The sequence below is a fragment of the Diceros bicornis genome, chromosome 34 (assembly GCF_020826845.1).
Source record: "Diceros bicornis minor isolate mBicDic1 chromosome 34, mDicBic1.mat.cur, whole genome shotgun sequence".
NCBI lineage: Eukaryota > Metazoa > Chordata > Mammalia > Perissodactyla > Rhinocerotidae > Diceros > Diceros bicornis.
Genome location: NC_080773.1, coordinates 37269440 through 37290218, shown reverse-complemented (window position 1 = coordinate 37290218; position 20779 = coordinate 37269440). Strand labels below are relative to the sequence as shown.

At 43.8% G+C, this 20779-nt stretch overlaps 1 protein-coding gene across 1 annotated transcript; it reads right to left on the bottom strand.

Annotated features, from left to right (window-relative positions):
• Positions 1-300: 300 nt before the first annotated feature.
• Positions 301-19421, bottom strand: LOC131397535 (zinc finger protein 420-like). Its single transcript, XM_058530583.1, has 4 exons — positions 18024-19421; positions 11374-11561; positions 11143-11269; positions 301-3887 (listed from the first exon to the last, which is right to left on the bottom strand). Exons 1-4 carry the CDS (start codon positions 18100-18102, stop codon positions 1318-1320), a joined length of 2964 nt encoding a protein of 987 aa, XP_058386566.1. The 5' UTR covers positions 18103-19421; the 3' UTR covers positions 301-1317.
• Positions 19422-20779: the final 1358 nt, after the last annotated feature.

The following is a 20779-nucleotide window of genomic DNA, read 5'->3' as shown; positions in this document are numbered from 1 at the left end:
ATGACAGGTGGAGCCACGGCACAGAGAATGGGCACCTCAGCTCTTCACCTCTTCCAACGAAGCAGGGGCAGGATCAGCTCTAACTCCCATTTTATAGAGGAAGAAACTGAGGCCTAGAGGAGAGTCACTGTGAGCTCCAGTGATGCACGGATATCTAAGACGCAGGCTCTGGCACCTTGGGGTGTCTAATCACTGTCCTGCTCTCCCTCCCTATGGGGCTTTGAACACCCAAATCCATCCTGATACCATCTGGTCCCACATTAGCTCCAACCAAGCAATGACAGATTAGGAAAATCAGCAAACACTACAAAGCAAGACTTTATTGTATTACTGAACATCTGGACTTAAGAAAGAGAGAGGGTGGCTGGCCCCATGGCATAGTGGTGAAGTTTGGCATGCTCTGCTTCGGCTGCCTGGGTTCACAGTTCGGATCCCGGGTGCTGACCTGTACCACTCATGAGCCATGCTGTGGTGGCAACCCACATACAAGAGAGAGGAAGATTGGCACAGATGTTAGCTCAGGGTGAATCTTCCTCAGGAAAAAAAAAAAAAACCCAGGTGGGGAATATGTTCACAATGCAGATTACTATTAAAGGAGTATGGTATATGTGTCCATTACATTGTGCATAGCACAAAAAATTTTGAAAAAAATTAGGACATATTCTTCCAGTATTGAAGACAATTATTCCATTAAAAAAAAAAGTCACTCGTATTCAAAACTGAGTGAAGTTCCAATATACATCTTCGTTATTTCACTGTCCTATTCAGCAAAGAAAAGGTAAATAGCCAAAGTTCATGAAAGAACAGGCAAACAATATCAGCAGACATTTTACCAGAGACATACAGAGAGCAAATAAACAAGTGAAAAACTTCTCATCAGGAATCCTTAGGGAAATACAATTAAAACAACATGGAAACAGCATGACAAAGTTATTAAAAGGACTAAATTTAAAATGACTTATGACATTTGGTATAGCATGAGGACTTTCTAAATTGTGAATTCTCCTGCAGTGAATGAGATCCGAGTTTCAGGAAAGCATTTTCCACATTCACTCCACTCGTGAGGCTTGATGCAGTGTCAACTATTGACGTGGAAGGAACACAGTCCTTTAGCTAAAGAATTTTGCACATTTGCTTGACTCAAGAACTTGATCCAGTGTGAAGTCTCTCATGTTGACAGAGTGCAGAGCATCGGGTTAAAGATTTCCCACATTGTGTGCACTCATAAGCCCTTTCTCCAGAGCGAACTCTCTGGTATTGAAGGGGTGTCAAGATACAGGCAAAACATTTCCCACATTCACCCTACTCATAAGGCCTTTACCCAGTGTGGACTTTCTGGTGTTTACTAAGTTGGGAACTATCCCTAAATGATTTCCCACATTCACCGCACTCATAAGGCCTCTCTCCAGTGTGAACTCTCTGGTGTTTATTGCAATGTGAACTACTCATGAAAGATTTCCCACATTCACTGCACTTATAAGGCCTTTCTCCTGTGTGAATTCTCCGGTGTTGAGTAAGTGTTGAGCTATTGGTATATGATTTCCCACATTCACTACACTCAAAAGGCCTTTCTCCAGTGTGAACTCTCCAGTGCTTTTTGAGTTGGGAACAATCCCTAAATGATTTCCCACATTCAGTGCATTCATAATCCCTTTCTCCAGTGTGAACTCTCTGATGGTCATTGAAATGTGAACTATTCCTGAAGGATTTCCCACATTCACTGCACTTATAAGGCCTTTCTCCTGTGTGAATTCTCCAGTGTCGAATAAGCGTCGAGCTATTGGAATAAGATTTCCCACATTCACTACATCTATAAGGCTTTTCTCCAGTGTGAACTCTCCAGTGTTGAATGAGATGTGAATATCCTCTAAAGGATTTTCCACATTCACTGCACTCATAAGGCCTTTCTCCAGTGTGAACTCTCTGATGATGACGAAGGGTGCTCCTAATGGTGAAAGATTTCCCACATTCACTGCACTCGTATGGCCTCTCTCCTGTGTGAACTCTCTGGTGTACGACAAGACTGGATTTTTGGATAAAAGATTTCCCACATTCATTGCACTCATAAGGCCTCTCTCCTGTGCGAACTCTCGGATGATTACTGAGATTGGAACTAGATGGAAAAGATTTCCCAAGTTCATTGCACTCATAAGGCCTTTCTTCTCTGTGAACTTTCTCATGATGATAACGAAGGATCCCCCTAGTGGTGAAAGATTTCCCACATTCACTGCACTCATAAGGCCTCTCTCCTGTGTGAACTCGCTGGTGTCTAACAAGATGACATCTTTGGATAAAGTATTTCCCACATTCATTGCACGCATAAGGCCTTTCTCCTGTGTGAACTCGCTGATGATTACTGAGGTTGGAACCAGATGAAAAAGATTTCCCACATTCACTGCACTGATAAGGCCTTTCTGCAGTGTGCAGTCTCTGATGATAACAGAGTTGAGATCTAGAGATAAAACATTCCCCACATTGACTACACTGATGGGGCCTTTCTCCAGTGTGAACTCTCTGATGATAACGGAGTTGTGAGCTAGAGATAAAACACTTCCTACCTTCACTACATTCATAAGGTCTTTTTCCAGTGTGAATTCTCTGATGACAATGGAGGCCAGAACAAGTGATAAAAGATTTCCCACATTCACTACATTCATAAGACCTTTTTTCACTATGTACTCTCTGGTGTTGAGTGAGGTAAGATGGATGGCTAAAAGATTTCCAACATTCACTGCACTCATGAGGCCTTTTTCCTGTGTGTACTCTCTGGTGTAGAATGAGTATTGAGCTGTTGGTAAAAGATTTCCCACATTTCCTGCACTGAAAAGGCCTTTCTCCCATATGTACTCTCTGATGGAGAATGAGTACTGAGCTGTTGCCAAAAGACTTCCCACAATCACTGCATCCATGAGCATTTTTTCCAGTGTGAACTCTCCAGTGTACAGTGAGGTAAAATTTTCGTCGAAAAGATTTCCCACACAGAGTGCACTCATAATGCCTTCTTTCTGTGTGAACTGTTTGTTGTCGAATAAGGACAGATCTAGGGTGAAAAGACTGCGCACATTCACAGCACAAGTAACAACTTTCTCCAGTGTGACTTCTCCAGGGATACATGAGGATAGATTTTTGGTTAAAGGATCGTCCACATTTGCTGCACTTGCACTGCCTTGCCCCAGAATGAATTCTTCGATGCTGACTGAAGGCTGAGGCTTGCCTAAAAGATTTGCTGCATTCTCCCCATACATGAAGCCTTCTTCCAGTGTCGATTCTCTGTTGCACAACAAATGAGGATTTGTACCTGAATGCTTTTCCACATTCATGGCACACAAAACACTGTCTTCCAGTGTGGACACCCTGGTCCTGACAAAGTGTGTGTTTGGGACTGAAGGGTTTCTTACATCTTCTCCAGATAAAATGATGTTTTCTGCCTTGTAAAGTGGCCCTGCACTGGGTGATTTTGTTTGACTTCTCCCTGGTGTAAGTGGCATACTGGTGGAGACATCCAGGGGTGGCCAGGAAGTGGTTCTCCACTTCCTCATGGGTAAAGGGCCTCTGTGACATATGGAATCCACAGCTCTTCACAAGCAAGGCCCTGTCCATACTGCTTCTGAAGGGCTTCTCTCTGATGTGCTGCTTCTGGTGTTTTTGGAGGTTTGCACTGAAATAAAATAGTTTTGTACACGCCTCACACCCGAACATCTTCTGACTCTGTTGTGTTCCTTGGTGCTCAGCCAAGTGCAAAATATCTCTCAAGACCAGACTATAAGAGTCACAATGGTGGATGTTATGCAAAGTCAGACATGCCTTGAGAGTCTTGGACTGTGACACATCTACAGAAATGCTGTGTTCAAAGGGTGCCTCCGCATCCTCTGCTCTACTCCAGCAACCTGAATGCAAAGAAACCCTGGTGAAGTACATGTTGACTTTAAAGGCAGAAAAAAATCCCATCATCTAGGGTTTGCATCTATCACATCTAGGAAGGGGTCTATGGAATGCTTTTCCACACAAGGGAGTCAGAATCCAGTTGGGGAAGTGGCTACTGGGCATTACTGGGCCCCTAAGGCAAAAGAATGGTGCAGACCTCACCAGGAATGAACACAAGGATAAAGTGTGACACAAAGAAGAGAAGCATATTTTAAAACCTGTTCCTCTGCAAAAGGTTTCCTGCAGGACCTTTACTACTGGTGATGTGAGGCTGTGTAAAAGCATGTGTCCAAACCCAGGAAAAAACAATTGCAATAGAGTAGTTGCTGTTCAAGGCCAATGTAAAAATGTGGCATATGCAGACCAATGTTGCAGAGCAATAAAGGAAGAGCTATGAGAGAAATGGGTGAGGTATGAAGTACACAGAGGTTGAGATTCTCCCTGGGCTGGAAGTCAGAGTAGAAAGGATAAGTAGCAGAACCGACTAGATGACACAGTATCAACCATGGGGAAGGAAAAGTAGAAATGAGGTGTGGCACTGCAATGAAAAGAAAACACTGGTTAAATGGGAAACGTTCCTGGTATGATCTGAACACAGTCCTGGTCACACCTTTCCAAACTTCAACAGGTTGAGGTACCTATGAGTTCACCCTGGAGCCTTGGCTATTGAGAATCCCTACAATTTTGTCACCCCTGACCTCAGCTGATGGAGCTGCAGTGATTACATGGCTGGTCCCTCCCTGAAGCCCACACTGCCACACTCCACACAGCCAGTGACCTCGCAACCAACCCAAGGTGAGGGCCTTCCCCACCAAAACCAACCCCCAAAGCTTGGAAGAGGTCTCTGATCCATCAAACGAGGAAACATCAAAAAAAGGCTACATGGAACATGAAAATCAAAGAAACACGATATCACCAAAGGAGCATAATAAGTTTCCAGGAAGTGAACCCAAAGAAATGCAGATCTAAGAAACTGCTGGACAAAAAATTCCAAATAATTGTTTTAAGGAAGCTAAGCCAGATCCAAGAAAACACATAGACAACTCAGTGAAATCAGGAAAACATATATGAACAAATCAAGAAGTTCAGATTTAGAAATTATTAAAAAAAAGAATTAAACAGAAATTCTGGAATAGTAAAATGGAATGAACAAAATGAAGTATGGAACAGTGAGCATCAATAACCAACTTGATCAGGTAGATGAAAAATGTGTGATCTTGAATCAGGTCATTTCAAATCATCCAGTCACAGGAGAAAAACAACTGAAGATTACATAAATTATGGGATGCCAACAAGGAAAATAATATGTGCATTACGGGAGTGCCACAGGAACACGTGAGGGAGAAAACAGCAGAGAGCTTATTTAAAGAAATAACGGCTAGGGCCGGCCCCGTGGCTTAGCAGTTAAGTGCGCATGCTCCGCTACTGGCAGCCTGGGTTCAGATCCCAGGCACGCACCGACACACCGCTTCTCCGGCCATGCTGAAGCTGCGTCTCACATACAGCAACTAGAAGGATGTGCAACTATGACACACAAATATTTACTGGGGCTTTGGGGGAAAAAAAGGAGGAGGATTGGCAATAGATGTTAGCTCAGAGCTGGTCTTCCTCAGCAAAAAAAAGAGGAGGATTAGCACGGACGTTAGCTCAGGGCTGATCTTCCTCACCAAAAAAATAAAAAAATTAAAAAAAAAAAGAAATAATGCCTGAAAACTTCCGAAATCAGGAGGGATGAGGACATTCAGGTACATGATGCTCATAAGTCCCCATACAGATTCAATCCAAAGAGATCCTTACAGAGACACATTATAATAAAACTTTCAAAAATCAAGGACAAAGACGATTTTGAAAGCAGAAAAAGAAATTCACCACATACACGGAAACCTCCATAAGGATGTAAGCAGATTTCTCACCACAAACCAGGCTGACTAGGAGACAGTGAAACGAGAAATTGAAAATGCTGAAGGAAAAAAACTGCCAAAAGAGAATGCTTTATCCACCAAAGCTGTCTTCAAAAATGGAGGAGACGTAAAGACTTCCCTAGGCAAACAAAAGCTGAGGGAGTTCATCACCCCTCAACTTGCCTTACCAGAAATGCTAAAGGGAGTTCTTCAAGCTGAAATGAAAAGATGCTAATTACTAACATGAAAACATATGAAAATACAAAGCACACTGCTAAAGGCAAGTATGTAGTCAAATTCAGAATACACCAATACTGTAGTAGGGTGGTGTGTAAATCATCTAACTCTAGAATAAAGGATAAAAGATAAAAACACTAAAAATAACCATAGCCACAATAATTTCTCAATGGTAACATAATATAAAAACAAATAAACTGTGACATCAATAAGATAAAATGCAGCGGCGTGCGAAACTAAAAGGGTACTTTTTTGTGATTAAGTTCCTATCAGCTTAAAACAGACTGTTTTAAGACGTTTTATGAAAACCTCAAGGTAACTACAAAGCAAAAACCTACAATAGATAAAGTGAAAGGAATCAGAGCATACCACTAGGGAAAATCATCAAATCACAAAGGAAGACAGGAGGAAAGGAAAAAGAGACTAGAAAAGAGTCAGAAAACAATTAACAACATGGCAACCCACAAGTCCTTACAAAATTCCCCAGTCAAAGACACACAGTGGCTGAACAGATAAACAAAACAAGACCCAATTAAATGTTGCCTATAGAAGGCGCACTTTAGCTCTAAGGAATCAAATCAGCTAAAACTGAAGGAATCTAAAAAACTATTCCATGCAAATGGAAATCAAAAGAGAGTAGCTTATATTTATAGGTAGCTATACTTATACCAGGCAAAATAAACTTGAACTCAACACCTGTCACAGGAGACAAAGAAAGTCATTACATGGTGATAAAGAAGTCAATTCATCTGAGGACACAACAATTATAAGTATACGTGTACACGACATCAGAGCAGCTAAATATATTAAGCAAGTATTGACATACTGGAAGGTAAAAAAGACAACAATAAAATACTAATAGCCAACTTCAATACGCATCTTTTAAGAATGGGTAGAGCATCCAGATAGAAAATCAATAAGGAAATATTTCACTTGAACTACACTTCAAACCAAACGGACCTAACAAACATATACAGAACATTCCATCCAACTACAGCAGAACACACATTCTTCTCAAGTTGACACAGAAAATGCTCTAGGACAGATCATACGTTAGGTGACAAAACAAGTCTTACCAGATTTAATAAGACTGAAACCATATCAAGAATCTTATTCGACTACAAAGGTGTGAAACTAGAAATCAGCAACAAAATGAAAGCTAGATAGTTCACAAACATGTGGACATTAAAACACACTCCTGAACCATCAGTGGGTCAAAGAAAAAAAATCAAAATAAAACATAAAACTATCTTAAGATAAATGAAAAGGGAAACACAACATGCCAAAATTTATCAAAAGCAGTTCTGCGAGTCAAGTTTACAGCAATCAATGCCTACATTAAGGAAAAAAAAAAAAAAATCTCAAAGAACCTAACTTTACACCACAAGGAATTAGAAAAAGAACAACAAATTAAGCCCAAAGTTAGGAGAAGGAAGGAAAAGAACAAAGATCAGAGCAGAAATAAATGAAATATAGACTAGAAAAACAATAGAATAGATCAAGAAAGCTAAGAGTTAGTTTTTGAAAAGAAACAAAGTCAACAAACTTTTAGCTAGACTAACTTAGAAAAGAGAGAAGACTCAAATAAATAAATAAAAACAGAACTGAAACAGGAAACATTAAAACTGATACTGCAGAAACACAAACAACTTAAGAGACTACTGTGAACTGGACTGACTAGAAGCAGTGGATAAATTCCTAGAAATATACAATCTATCGAGACTGAATTATAAAGGAACAGAAAATCTAAATAGACCAATAATGAGTAACAAAACTGAATCATTAATCAAAAATCTCCCAACAAAGAAAAGCCCAGGACCAGATAAATTCACTGGTCAATTCAACCAAAGATTTTACGGAGAATTAATGTCAATCCTTCCTCAGCTCTTCCAAAACACTGAAGAGGAAGGAAAATGTCCAAATTCAATTTACAAGGCCAGAATTACCCTGTTACCAAAGCAAGATAAGGAAACTACAAGAAAATTAAATTACAGGCTCATAACCTTAATGAACATAGAAGAAGAAATCCTCAACAAAATACCAGCAAACCAAATTCAACAGCATATTCAAAGAATCTGACACTATGATCAAATGGGATTTATCCCTGGGATGCAAGGATACTCCATCATATGCAAATCAATAAATGGGAAACACCATATTAACAGAATGAAGGATAAAAATCACATGATCATTCGACAGATGCAAAAAAAGCACTTAACAAAACTGAGCATACTTTCATGTTAAAAACTCTCAACAAATTAGGTATAGAAGAAATGTACCTCAACATAATAAAGGCCATATAGGATAAGCCCACACAACCATCATACTGAACAGTTGAAAGCTAAAAGCTCTTCCTCTAAAAGTAGGAACAAGACAACAATGCCCACTCTCCTCACTTCTACTCAACACACTTCTGGAAGGCCTAGCCAGGACACTTAGGCAAGAAAAAGAAACAAAAGGCATCAAAATCACAAAAAAGGAAGTAAAACTGTCTGTGTTTGCACAAAACACAATCATATAGATAGAAAACCCTGGACTCCACCAAAAAGCTCTCACAACTAGGAAACAAATTCAGGAAAGTTGCAGGATACAAAATCAACATATAAAACTCAGTTGTGTTTCTATACACTCAGAGTGAAATATCTGAATAAGAAATTAAGAGAGCAATTGCATTGACAATATCATTAGAAACACAGAAATAAATTTAACCAATGAGGTGAAAGATCTAGAATCTGAAAACTGTAAGAAAAGAAAGTGAAGACACAAATAAATGGAAAGATATCCCATGTTCTTGGACTAGAAGAACTAATATTGTTAAAATGCCCATATTCCCCAATGAGATGTACAGAATCAATGCAAGTCTTATCAAAATTCCAATGGAATTTTTCACAGATATAACAAAGGAATCCGAAAATGCATATGGAACCACAAATGATCTCAAACCTCCAAAGCCATCTTGATCAAGAAGATCAAAGCTGGAGGTATCACATTTCTTGATTTCAAACTACATTAGGAAGCTATAGTAATCAAAACAGTGTGGTACTGGCATAAAAACACATACACAGATGAATGGAACAGAATAAAGAACCCAGAAAAAATTCTATCCATATACAGCGAACTAATCTTGACAGGGGCGCCAAGACCACACTACAGGGAAAGGATAGTCTCTTCAATAAAGGGTGTTGGGTAAACTGGATATTCATATGCAAAAAGATGAAGTTGGAGCCCTATCTTCCACCACTAACAACAATGAAGTCAAAATGGATTAAAGAGTTAAATATAAGACATGAAAATGTAAAACCTCTTGAAAAAACATAGAGAATAAGCTACTTGTAGTGGTCTTGGCGATGATTTTTTGGATATTACACCAAAAGTCCACGGAAAAAACATCAAAAATAAACAAGTGGAACTACATCAAACTAAAAAGCTTCTGCACAGCAAAGAAACAATCAACAAAATGAAAAGCAACCTACAGAACAGGACAAAATATTTGCAAGCCATGGATCTGATAAAAGCGTAATATTTTAAAAATATAAGGTACTCATACACCTCAACAGCAAAAGAACAATCTGATTAAAATATGGGCAAAGGATCTGATTAGACATTTTTCCAAATTTGATATACAAATGGCTAACAGATACAGGAAAAACTGCTCTTCCTCACTAATCACCAAGAAAATGTAAATCCAAACCACAATGAGATATTACATCATACCTTAGGATGGCTATTAACATAAAAAGAAGAGATAAGTGCTGACAAGGATGTGGAGACAAGGGAGCCCTTGTACACTGTTGGTGGGAATGGAAATTGGTAGAGAGAGCAATTTTGAAAAAGAGTATGAAAGTTTCCGAAAAATTTCAAAACAGAACTACCATATGATTCAGCAATCCCATTTCTTGGTATATATCCAAAGGAAATGAAATAAGAACGTGGAAGAGATAATCTGCCCTCTCATGTTCACTGCAGCATTGTGCACAATACAAGAGATATGGAAACAACCTCACAGTCCATAAATGAATAAAGAGGAAAAAAAGTGTGGTGTATGCATGCGCAGGTGTGCGCATGTGCACACACACACACAAACACATACCTCAGATATTATACAGCCTTAAAAAAGAAGGAAATCCTGCCATATGTGACAATATGGATGAATCTGGAGGGCATTATGCTAAGTGAAATAAGCCAGTCAGAGAAAGACAAACACTCTGATATCATTTATACGTGAAATTTAAAACAAAGAAAAAATGTTGAACTCACAGAAAGTAGAATGCTGGACAGGGGCTGGAGAGTGGGAAAATTGGGGAATTGTTGGTCAAAAGGCACAAACTTTCAGTTATAAGATGAATAAGTTCTGAGGATCTAATGTACAACATGGTGATTACACTTTATAATACTGTATTTTACACTTGAAATTTACTGGGAGAGTATATCTTAGGTTTTCTTACCAAAAAAAAAAAAGTAACCATATGAAGTGACGGAAGTGTTATTTAACTTGATTACACAATTATTTCATAATGAACAAATATATGAAATCATATTATATACCTTAAATATATACCATTTAATAGAATGACAATGCTGGAAGATAAAAAAAAGAAGAGAGATCAAAACTAAACAATACAAATCCTGTAAGAAGATCTTGAAAAATAGCCCACGATCCAGGTAAGTAGTGACCATGACAATGCCTACAATTCCACCCACAGGCAGGTCCTAGGAAATGTTAGCTAAAGGAAGGGAGCAAACCCTGTCACACACACAGAAGGGTCACAGAGCTGGACACGTTCACCTGGCCAGGGAGAGAGGGCAAGCAAGGTGCCATCCATTAGTCTCACTGCAAGACTACTGACCTGGAATCCTTCCCTATGAGGGTTCAGTACAGAGGGTATTGGGGCTGCAGGGAGAGAAGAGGGCAGTGCAAACGCCCCAGCCCTAGTAACGCAGCAAGGACCCAGAAAGCTGCGGAGGCAAGCAGTGCCCACATTCCCGAGTGAGAAGGACAGACAGAGCACCCCCTAGGGCAAGGGGGGTGATGCAGGATACAGAACCTAGTCCAGGTCACTGGGGAGGAAGAGGGCCTTACCCAGCGAGGATACGAGTGCAAAGTTCTCCAGCATCACTTCGAGGTACAAGTGCCTCTGAGCTTCATCAAGGAGCCTCCATTCCTCCCAGGAGAAGTACACAGCAACGTCTTCAAAGGTCATACTGTCCTGTCAAGATGGGGACAGAAGAAACCATGAACTTTCTCTCTCTCAGAACCCACAGTCCACCACCTCACACATCTACCCCATACTTCTCCTCCAGAGCTCCCCACCTCAGAGCAGATACCAGGCCCTGCTGCCACTGATAACGTCTCTCTCCTCAGGATCCCATTCATCACTGTGTTCAGCCCGCAGCAATAACAGGCAGGGAGGCACATAGATGCCATCCAAGCTCTGGGCCTTGGCAGGCAGGGCCCCGTCCCTCTTGCCTGGCAATTCCCCTGCATCTTCCAGATTGTACCTATAAGACACAGCTAAATGTGGTCTCATGTTTCACCCCTGAGTCCCCACTACAAGAGCCTTGGGGCCCTCAGCTCACACTACCTATGTAAATGCAAATCATTCTGGAGATACCACCTCTCTCACATCTTCAGTCCCCACAGCTCTGCCACCTCCCTGCCCTACAATACAGGCGTCTCCCTGCCCTCACCCATGGACGTGGCACACAGCATCCAGAGGGTTCTGACAAACTCAAACACAATCCAGTACCTTCCCAGTTCTGATGGATCCCACAGCCAGGAAAACCCCGAATGCTGCTTTGAAGGCCTCCCCACCTGCCTCTGATCCTTGATCAAGATCAGCCACCCAGAATCACATGGGAATTTCAGATCCCCAGGACCCTCTTCCACTGTGATGCACTTTCTGTCCCCTCAGCAGCCACAATCCTCCTCTCTCCATTCAATCCTCCTTAAAACACCGGCTCTACAGTCTCCCTGCCAGGCATAGTGACTCTCACAAATGACTACATTCACCCCAGATCTTACCCACCAGCAAGACTGAAACATCCCAGACCCCATCAAGGCTCACCACACAATTCCGGTGAATGTGAGCAGTAGTGAATAAGCAGGAGCCCCAGTCTCACTGTCAATTTGTCTCAATTACTCCTCTGCCTCTGAAGTCATCTCACACCCACTCATCCCATGGAAGCCTTGACCACCTGCCCGACCATCCTCTCTCCCACACCATTCCATGGCCACTTCCCTCCCTCACCTGTGTTTCTCATACTCAGGAACCTCCACCAGGAGCTAAGCCAGAGAACCACTCCTCGGCACGCACCCTAGTCTTTCTGACTGGCTATCAGCATTATTACTATATCCTAGGTTCCGCTTCTTAAACGGGATCCACAGCTCCACCCTGGTCCACACAATAGCCACCACTTTTGAGAGTCTCCATCCTGAACCCCTCCCCAGGTCTGTGTCTCCAGCTGCCCACTTGATGCCTCCACTCACTGTTCTCTGAAACATCTCAGACTCTTAACAGGGCCAAAACAACACTTTTCCTATTTCTAAGGAAAATAAACTCACCAACACCTTCCACACCTCGCTTGATGGAGCTTCCATTCTTCAGGGACTACAACCAAAAATCCTGGAGTCATCCCAAACCTCTCTCTCAACTTTGCTATTATTAGTGGCACCGAGTGTATTCAGACTCTTAGTTACCTTGTGTACAGTACAGCAGAACACTGCCCAGTCTTTTTTGCACCATCCTTTCATTTTCCAGCGCTATATCAGACAATGCTCCACTGGTATTCATAGCGTTTTCATGCCCAATTTTTCGAAAATGGGTGGCCAGGTCCTTCTTCCTAGTTTATCATAATCTGGAAGCTCTCCAGAAACCTGTCCACTATGGGTGACCCTGCTGGTATTTGAAATACTGGTGGCATAGCTTTCAGCATCACAGCAACACACAGCCGCCACAGTATGACATCTGACAGAAACGTGGTGTGGCTCCCTGACCAGAAAACAAACCCACACTGTGGCAGTGAGAGCGCCGAATCTTAAGCCCTGGACCACCGCATCCTGGGATAACCTTCCACACCTGTTTATCATGGTGACCAGAAATGGAAACACCTTTAAGACCCTTAGCCTGCCCTCAGGACACAAAGTTCGGGGTTTCCTCAGGCTCCTCACACCCAAGAGCTGTGAATACAGCAAATGAAGACTCTCAAGACACCACAATCCCAGACACCACACGGGCCACGTCATAACCACTGAGGGAGTGGGGCATTCTCTCCTTCCCTCTGTAGGTTCCCTAAACGCTTTTTCTGGTATTAGAACCTGAGGCAAAGGAAAGAAAACCAAGGCTGGTTTCCACGGGAGCAGGCCTCCCCTGTATCCCTGCCCAGCCCTGGAATCCAGTGATCTCGGGTTCAATTACTAACCTCTGTTTCAGTCCTCGGAGGAGCCTCTCATCACCTCTGCGAGCTTGGACGAGGACTCAACTCCCTGTGCCTCACTGTCCTCATCACCCCCTTTCCGCTCTGTTCTCTCCCTCTGAGCAGCTTTTGCAAACTTTTTAAACCCTCACACACGCTGTCTCTCTCTTTCGTTCACAACCCTCCACGGCTCCCAGGGCCCTCGGATTGAAGGAACAGCCCCTCAGCCTCCAGGCCAGGCGACACTCCGTCTCACACTCTGTTCACTGCAGACAACACGGACCCCAGGTCCCCGACTCCTCCCGGTTCAGTCACCCTCCACGCCTCTCCCCCGCGGGCCCTCCTCTGGGACCCTCTCCCACACCCGTCACCCCGGCTCTCAGAAACAGTCTCCACGAGCGCCTCCCCGTCCCGGACACCGGGGCCTGGGCAGCAGCCCCGGGAGCGGCGCCCGCACTCGGGGCTCTAGGGCTGGGCTGGGCTGAAGGCGGGGAGGGCGCGGAGCACGAACTGACCTGAGCCGGCTCCCTGCACACGGCCGCCGCCATCGGACTCTGGGGGCGGAGCGGGGCCGGGAGCGGCGGGAGACGAGGGGACCCGCACACGGCGGTCCCTGTCCCGGGTCCCCCGGGCGGCGTCGCCGAGCCTCAGACCCGCCCTGTGCAGCGGGGACGGCGCTTCCTCGGTCCCGTCACCTTAGCGCCGACTCTACCCTCCAGAGCCACAACAAACCCAAAGCAGCCAAAATGGCCTCCTCGAAGACGCCGGAAGTGCGGCCCCGACTCGTTGAATTTGCACGGAAATGCTTTCACCCTATCTTTCATTGGCTCATCTCGGCGCAGGTTCTTCCGGGTAATGTAGTTCTCAAAGCTCTAGAAGCTGCAGGGAAGAGTGTTTGTTCTCCATCCCGACCCACCAGAGCATTAGCCAAGCGAACCCTGAGGAACGCTGTAAATTGGTGCCCCCACTCGGAGAGGGGAGCTTTGCTCCTTGTTAAAGGCAATGAATACATGTAATTTCAGAGTCAGTGAAGATCCGCGTGCTCCCCCAGGATAAAAGTTATCTGAGATGCTCCCAAATCTACTGATCTACACGGTCATTCAATACAGTTTGACATGAGTCCACGCGTAGCTGGGTACATTGTTATTGCTCTTCAAATGCACGAAGCCTGAGGCACTAGTCAGTTTTGTGAGTTCTATTAAGATGGGCTAGGAACAAGAGAAGAGACTCCATACAGGGCCATGACTGGGAAGAGAGAAGAGGGATATTCTGAATTAGGTGGACAAGCAAGAATTCTGCTTCTGATTCCCATAGAAAACCTCTCTCTTGCCTGTAGAGTCAGTGATTGTGACCTACCCACTGAAGAACATTTTTATCTATATAACATTTCTTACTCCATATCCTACAATATGCTCAATTCCTTTTAGTGAATATCTATCTATCTCAAATGGAGAGCTCCTTAACTAATACTGTTTTGGTATGTGTCATGGGTTGCACTCTCAGTCACAGCACATATGCCAAGGGAGTATCTGAACATGGAGATGCAGGGCGCATCGTAAGCCCATGATCTCATGTCCTTGCTAAGTGATTGTCATGTTCCAGAGCTTCCAGGTACAGTTCTTCCTGAGGAACTGAGATTATCTGAGAAAAGCAGCTTTGAAATGCAAGTTTCCAAAAGTTACTCATAATGTTTAAGTAGTTATTCAAAGATAGAGGCAGAAATAGCTCTGGGTAAATATCAGAGGATGTTGAAGAAAACTACCACTTCAGAGAAGTTTTGGTAGTGCTTTTATTCTTGAAAACATTAAGCAATACCAGCCTGGAGAAAGAACTGAAATGGACATTGAGAGTAGCCGAATTAGTAAAAATGAACAAGAATTTGAGGTGTCAATGTTTATTCATGGCTGTTAACAAATGTTCATTGAGCAAATACTCAGTATTAGACACTGTTGTTGGAGGTGCCTGAGAGACCTGACAAAGACCCCTGCACTCATGCAGCTTACATTCCTCTATGAACACAGACAGGAAACTGGAAAGAAAAAGTGCACAATTATAGAGTGGGTTATTGGGACAGAAAAAAGTCCAAAAGCTCACCTAAGCACCACCTAAGTCAGATGTGAGTGACACTCAAGATACAATTCATCCTGAGGCAAAATTCCTCTCCACCCATGAACCTGAGAACCCCAAATCAGGTGTTTCCAGAATACAATGGTGGGACAGGCATGACATAGACATTTCCATTCCAAAAGGGGGAAATGGGAAATAAAGGAGTGACAGGTCTTGGGCTCCATGCTCAGCCTTCCAGAGCCACTGGGGAAGCGGTTCTATCCCTGCTGCTGTGCTGGATGAGATTCCTGCCCCCAGGGATCTGCCTGGTGGGAATCCCATTCCCAGGGCTCTGGTTGGTTCTACACCGGCCAAGACATTGGGGGGCCGGGGGGGAGAAGTAGATGGGTTTTGTGTCAGTTTTTAAATAGGGCCGCCTGGATTTTCTTTTTTTTTTTTTTTGTGAGGAAGATCAGCCCTGAGCTAACATCCATGCTAATCCTTTTTTTTTGCTGAGGAAGACTGGCTCTGAGCTAACATCCATTGACAATCCTCCTCCTTTTTCTCCCCAAAGCCCCAGTAGATAGTTGTATGTCATAGTTGCACATCCTTCTAGTTGCTGTATGTGGGACGAGGCCTCAGCACGGCCGGGGAAGCGGTGTGTCGGTGCGCGCCTGGTATCCGAACCCGGGCCGCCAGTAGCGGAGCGCACGCACTTAACCGCTAAGCCACGGGGCCGGCCCATGGATTTTCTGATTGTGATGGTGAGACAGAGAAAGGTAGGAGTCAGGGATGACTCTTAAGTTTTCTGGTGTTAGCAGCTGAGAGGACAGACGCTCTATCAACTGAGATGAGTATTCCACAGTGGGAGTAATTTTCAATAGGGATATCAGCAGTTTTCTTTTTGGCCAAGTTGAGGGTATGAGATATTTCAGAGCCCAAGGGAGTGGAGTTACCTAGTGGGCAGCTGCACACACAGGTCAGGAACTATGGGAAGCGCTTCCGGATGGACACATCTACAAAAGGTGGTGAAGGGTGTGTGGACAAGAGGAAGCTTCTAGTGACATTTGTAGGAGAAATCCTAGACATGATGGTAATGCTAATAGCAAATCAGGAAGGGGAGGGTGAGAGCTACAAGTGCATGTCTAGGCTGGATACCTGGGTGGGGGTGGGGGAACATCACAAGCACAGGTGTGGGACAGAGAATGATCTGCCAGGTGACCACGGCTTCTGAGGAATGAGTGCACACGAACAGATGTGGAGGCACAGGTGTAACTGTGGTAAGATGACACTGAGGCCTGCTGTTTATTCCCTGCTCTACAGACTCACCAGGATTTTGTTGTGACTCTTCGTGGGGTCTAGGCTGTTTCACTCAGGCTGGCAGATTAGCTTAGGGGCATGGTGGCACTCTAGTAGAGCAACTGGGCCTGAGGTAGAGAGCCAGTGGGGCCGAGCTTCAAATGAGTTAGGTGGACAGAGAAAAGCTGTAACTGGTTTTCGATGAATGAGTGCAACACAAGTGGAAGAGAGCTGTGCAAATCTGAGATTGCAGGCAGTTCACGGTGCTTGAGGATGAAGCGAGGAACAGACTCAGGAAGGAGGCCTTCATGGCAAGAGTCAAGGCTGCAGTGGGGACCATCAAAGTATGAGATAGTACCAGCTCCTATTTGAACCTGCCAAGCACTCTCTGGACGCCTGGTGCTCAGTATATGTGGTGAGCCAAGGAGATACCTATGTGATTGAGGAGAGGGGGATGAACCGATGGCCCCAGGTTCCTGGCACTAAGGACGTATGGGTAAAGGGAGAGCCCAGATTTGGTTGTGTCTGGGAAGCAGCATCTGGGGAACCCAGGGGAACTGCCTGGTAAGAGGGGGTACGACCCCACATGCCAGGCCCAAAGACAAGATATTGTTTATCTGCCCACTTTCTTGGTCTTGCCGTGTGCTGCGATGGTGATCAATGTGGCCATGAGTTGAAAGCGGGCACCAGGGCCTGTTATCTTCTCTGAGGTGGGGAGAAAGGGAATAGGGAAACAAAGGAATGGATGTGGGGAGGATCAACATACAGTTTAGGAGAGAAGCTAATGATAGAATGAACCATCTCCATTATGGGAGTATGACCTTTGGAAGATGTGGCCACTCACTTCTTCCAGCAGTGGGCGCTCCTGGATGATGCTCAGAGGCTCATGTACTGCAACGTGATGCTAGAGAACTGTGCACTAACTGTTTCCATGGGTAAGACCCTCACATCCCTCTTAGTGTCCTGAGTGGGTCTCTGTCTTCCCTCCCTTCCCAGAATCATCTCTGTCACCGCACAGCTGGACCATGGGCTCTACTAATACCCACACTTTCTTGGCATTTGTGCTGTGCGTGCCAGCACACAGAGCTGTGTGCACTGCCCTCAGCAACTCTCTCCCACAGCAGCTCTAACACTTGCTGCTTCAAAGGAGGAAAGGAAGTGTCAGGGAATAGGGAACCTTGCACTCAGCCTAATGGATCTCACCTGGTTTGCCTTCTCCTTGGCAGGGAGACAGGGTGATACCTCCATGTTTCACATTCTGTCCCCCTCCTCTGGGTGACATTTCCTGGTGCTGCCTGTGCTAAGAACTGTGGGTATCGTCACAGATCAGGATTTACATGAACCAGGTGCTGTTCTTCTAAGAACCTCTTTTGAAGGTTTCGTAGTATTATCTTGTTTTCCCCATTTTTCTGTTGTGTGCTGAGTTGTTCTGAGCCACAAACCAGTCCTTTCATCAGCTGGCATCTTCCTTTTCCTCCAGCTTTATGACAGACGAATGTCTTTCTCAAGAAGCTGGGAGCCATCTCTTTAAAATGGAAACATCCTGGGCTGGTCCAGTGGCATAGGGGTTGAGCTTGTGCACTGTGCTTCAGAAGCCCGGGTTCATGGATTCTGATCCTTGGCACAGACCTACACCACTCATCAGCCATGCCGTGGTGGCAACCCACATACAAAATAGAGGAAGACTGGCACAGATATTAGCTCAGGGCCAATCTTCCTCAGCATGCATGCATGTATGCATAAATAAATAAATTAATTAAATAAATAAATAAAAATAAGAAATAAAATGGAAACATCCTGAGAGCCGTTTTTTGAAATGTAAACATCATGAGAGAGCTCTCCAATCTCCCAGTTCCAGTGAAAGGGAAGGAGGCTACCCTCAGTTCTCCCCCTGCTTCAATTTGGAAAGCAACCTCCTGTCACAAAGATGTTCACCTTTCCTCTGAATAAAGCCAAAAAGCTACCACAGTCACCGCAATTACCAGGTAACATTAGAACTGTGTGTGACAAATGGTGCTGTCAAGTCCTATTACTTGAGGACTTGTTATTGTTTATCTTGAATATTTGTAGGTAATGAGGTCTATCTCCTTGTCTACACTCAGAGGTGAGATTTTTCCTGTCTCTGTAATTTCTTAGCAGATTGCCTGTGATATACATCAAACTCTGGTTTTATGCTTATTTAATAATAAAACTGTTTTGTCTCTACTACTGTTGTGGAGAGGATTTCTGGATTGGGAAAAGAGTTTGTTCTTATTTCCCCAAAAGTCATCATCACCCACCTGTCTGCTGAGGCCAAACCTTCTCACCCATCTCATCAATATCTAGTGCACAGGATTAAGGGGGAGGGTGATCAGCTAAACAGTATCACAGATTCAAAAAGCCAAATCTAGAATGTGACAAATTCTAATGAACAAATCACTCAGCAACTTCAAGAGATAAGTAAAAAGTATAAAATAGGTAAGTGGAACTATAGATTAAGAGATTTATGAGACACTCCTCAAAAAAGTAGTCAGGATGCACTTAGGATCCTGATTGAAATTCACCTGACTTAAGAAGCAAACTTATCTGTGAGACAATTGAAAAATGGAGCATGGATAACATACTTACCACATTTTGAAATATTTTTGTTTTGCGTAATAGTTATTGGGGTTAAGAAGAAACCTCCCATTTCAAACATGCATTCTGAAGAGGTTATGCATTAAATGATATGATGTTTGGAATCATAAGTAATATATTTCACTCCTGTACATGGGTAGAGATGAAACAAGAACGGCCATGAAATGACAGATAATCATAAAAAATTGGGGAAGGGTTCATGTGGCTTCATAAGACTCTTTTCCAGGGGCCGGCCCGGTGGCGCAGCGGTTAAGAGCACGTGCTCTGCTGCGGCGGCCCGGGGTTTGCTGGTTCGGATCCCGGGCGCGCACGGACACACTGCTTGTTGAGCCATGCTGTGGCAGCGTCCCATATAACATAGAGGAAGATGGGCACAGATGTTAGCTCAGGGCCAATCTTCCTCAGCAAAAAGAGGAGCATTGGCATCAGATGTTAGCTCAGGGCTCATCTTCCTCACACACACACACACAAAAGACTCTTTTCCATTTTTATATATATTGAAAATAGTCACGATAAAATATACAATGTCATTGCATCTGTATTTTTATATGTTGCTAAAGAGGCATTGAAAAAGGTAGGAGGAAACTTTTAGTGTCAAGGTAAAAGCTTATGCGTCAAACATAAAAATGAACATTTTATGTATGTGCAGTTTAATATAAGTGAATTATACTGCCATTAAAATGTTTAAAAAGCAAACAAAGACTTCTCACTTTCTAACCATTTCACTACATCTTATCACCTTCTATGTTCTTGAGGTTACTGGCAGCTACTGTACCAGTATGTCAGCAATAGAAGATCATGGTCTACCACTGGCAACTCTTCCCAACTCCACGTGCAATGACATCATGTGGGCAGTTTTAAGTTGGCCATGGTGGGAGTGTTTACACGAGGGAAATTGGAAAACACTACAAATCATGGCTTGATACACGGTATTGTTGAACATCTAGACCTAAGAAGGTGATGGAGAATCTGTTCATCATGCAGATGAGCCTTCACAATGTATACCGTGTGTGGTCACTGCATTGTGTACAGCACCAAAAACACTCAGGAAATATTTCCAAATTCAAAACCAGTCATTCCTTACAGGAAAGAAGTCACATCACTGAAGAATGAATGAAGTTCCAAGTCAGTCTTTGTTGTTTCACTACCTTCCTCTTTGTTGGAGAAAAGGCAAACAGTCAAAAGTCATTTAAAAAACAAGCAGGGGCTGGCCCAGTGCCCAAGTTGTTAATTCCGCATGCCCTGCTTTGGCAGCCTGGGTCCATGGGTGCGGATCCCCAGCACGGACTTACTCCACTCATCAGCCATGCTGTGGAGGCACCCCACATACAAAATAGAGGAAG

Excerpts from the sequence above, each read along its gene's own strand:
- LOC131397535 (XM_058530583.1), bottom strand. The coding sequence starts at position 18,102 with ATGTCACCCAGAGGAGGGGGACAGAATGTGAAACATGGAGGTATCACC. Across the intron at positions 11,562-18,023 it reads CCAAGGAGAAGGCAAACCAG|GTACAATCTGGAAGATGCAG; the intron begins GTGAGATCCATT and ends TGTGTCTTATAG. Across the intron at positions 11,270-11,373 it reads GGCCTGGTATCTGCTCTGAG|GACAGTATGACCTTTGAAGA; the intron begins GTGGGGAGCTCT and ends CCATCTTGACAG.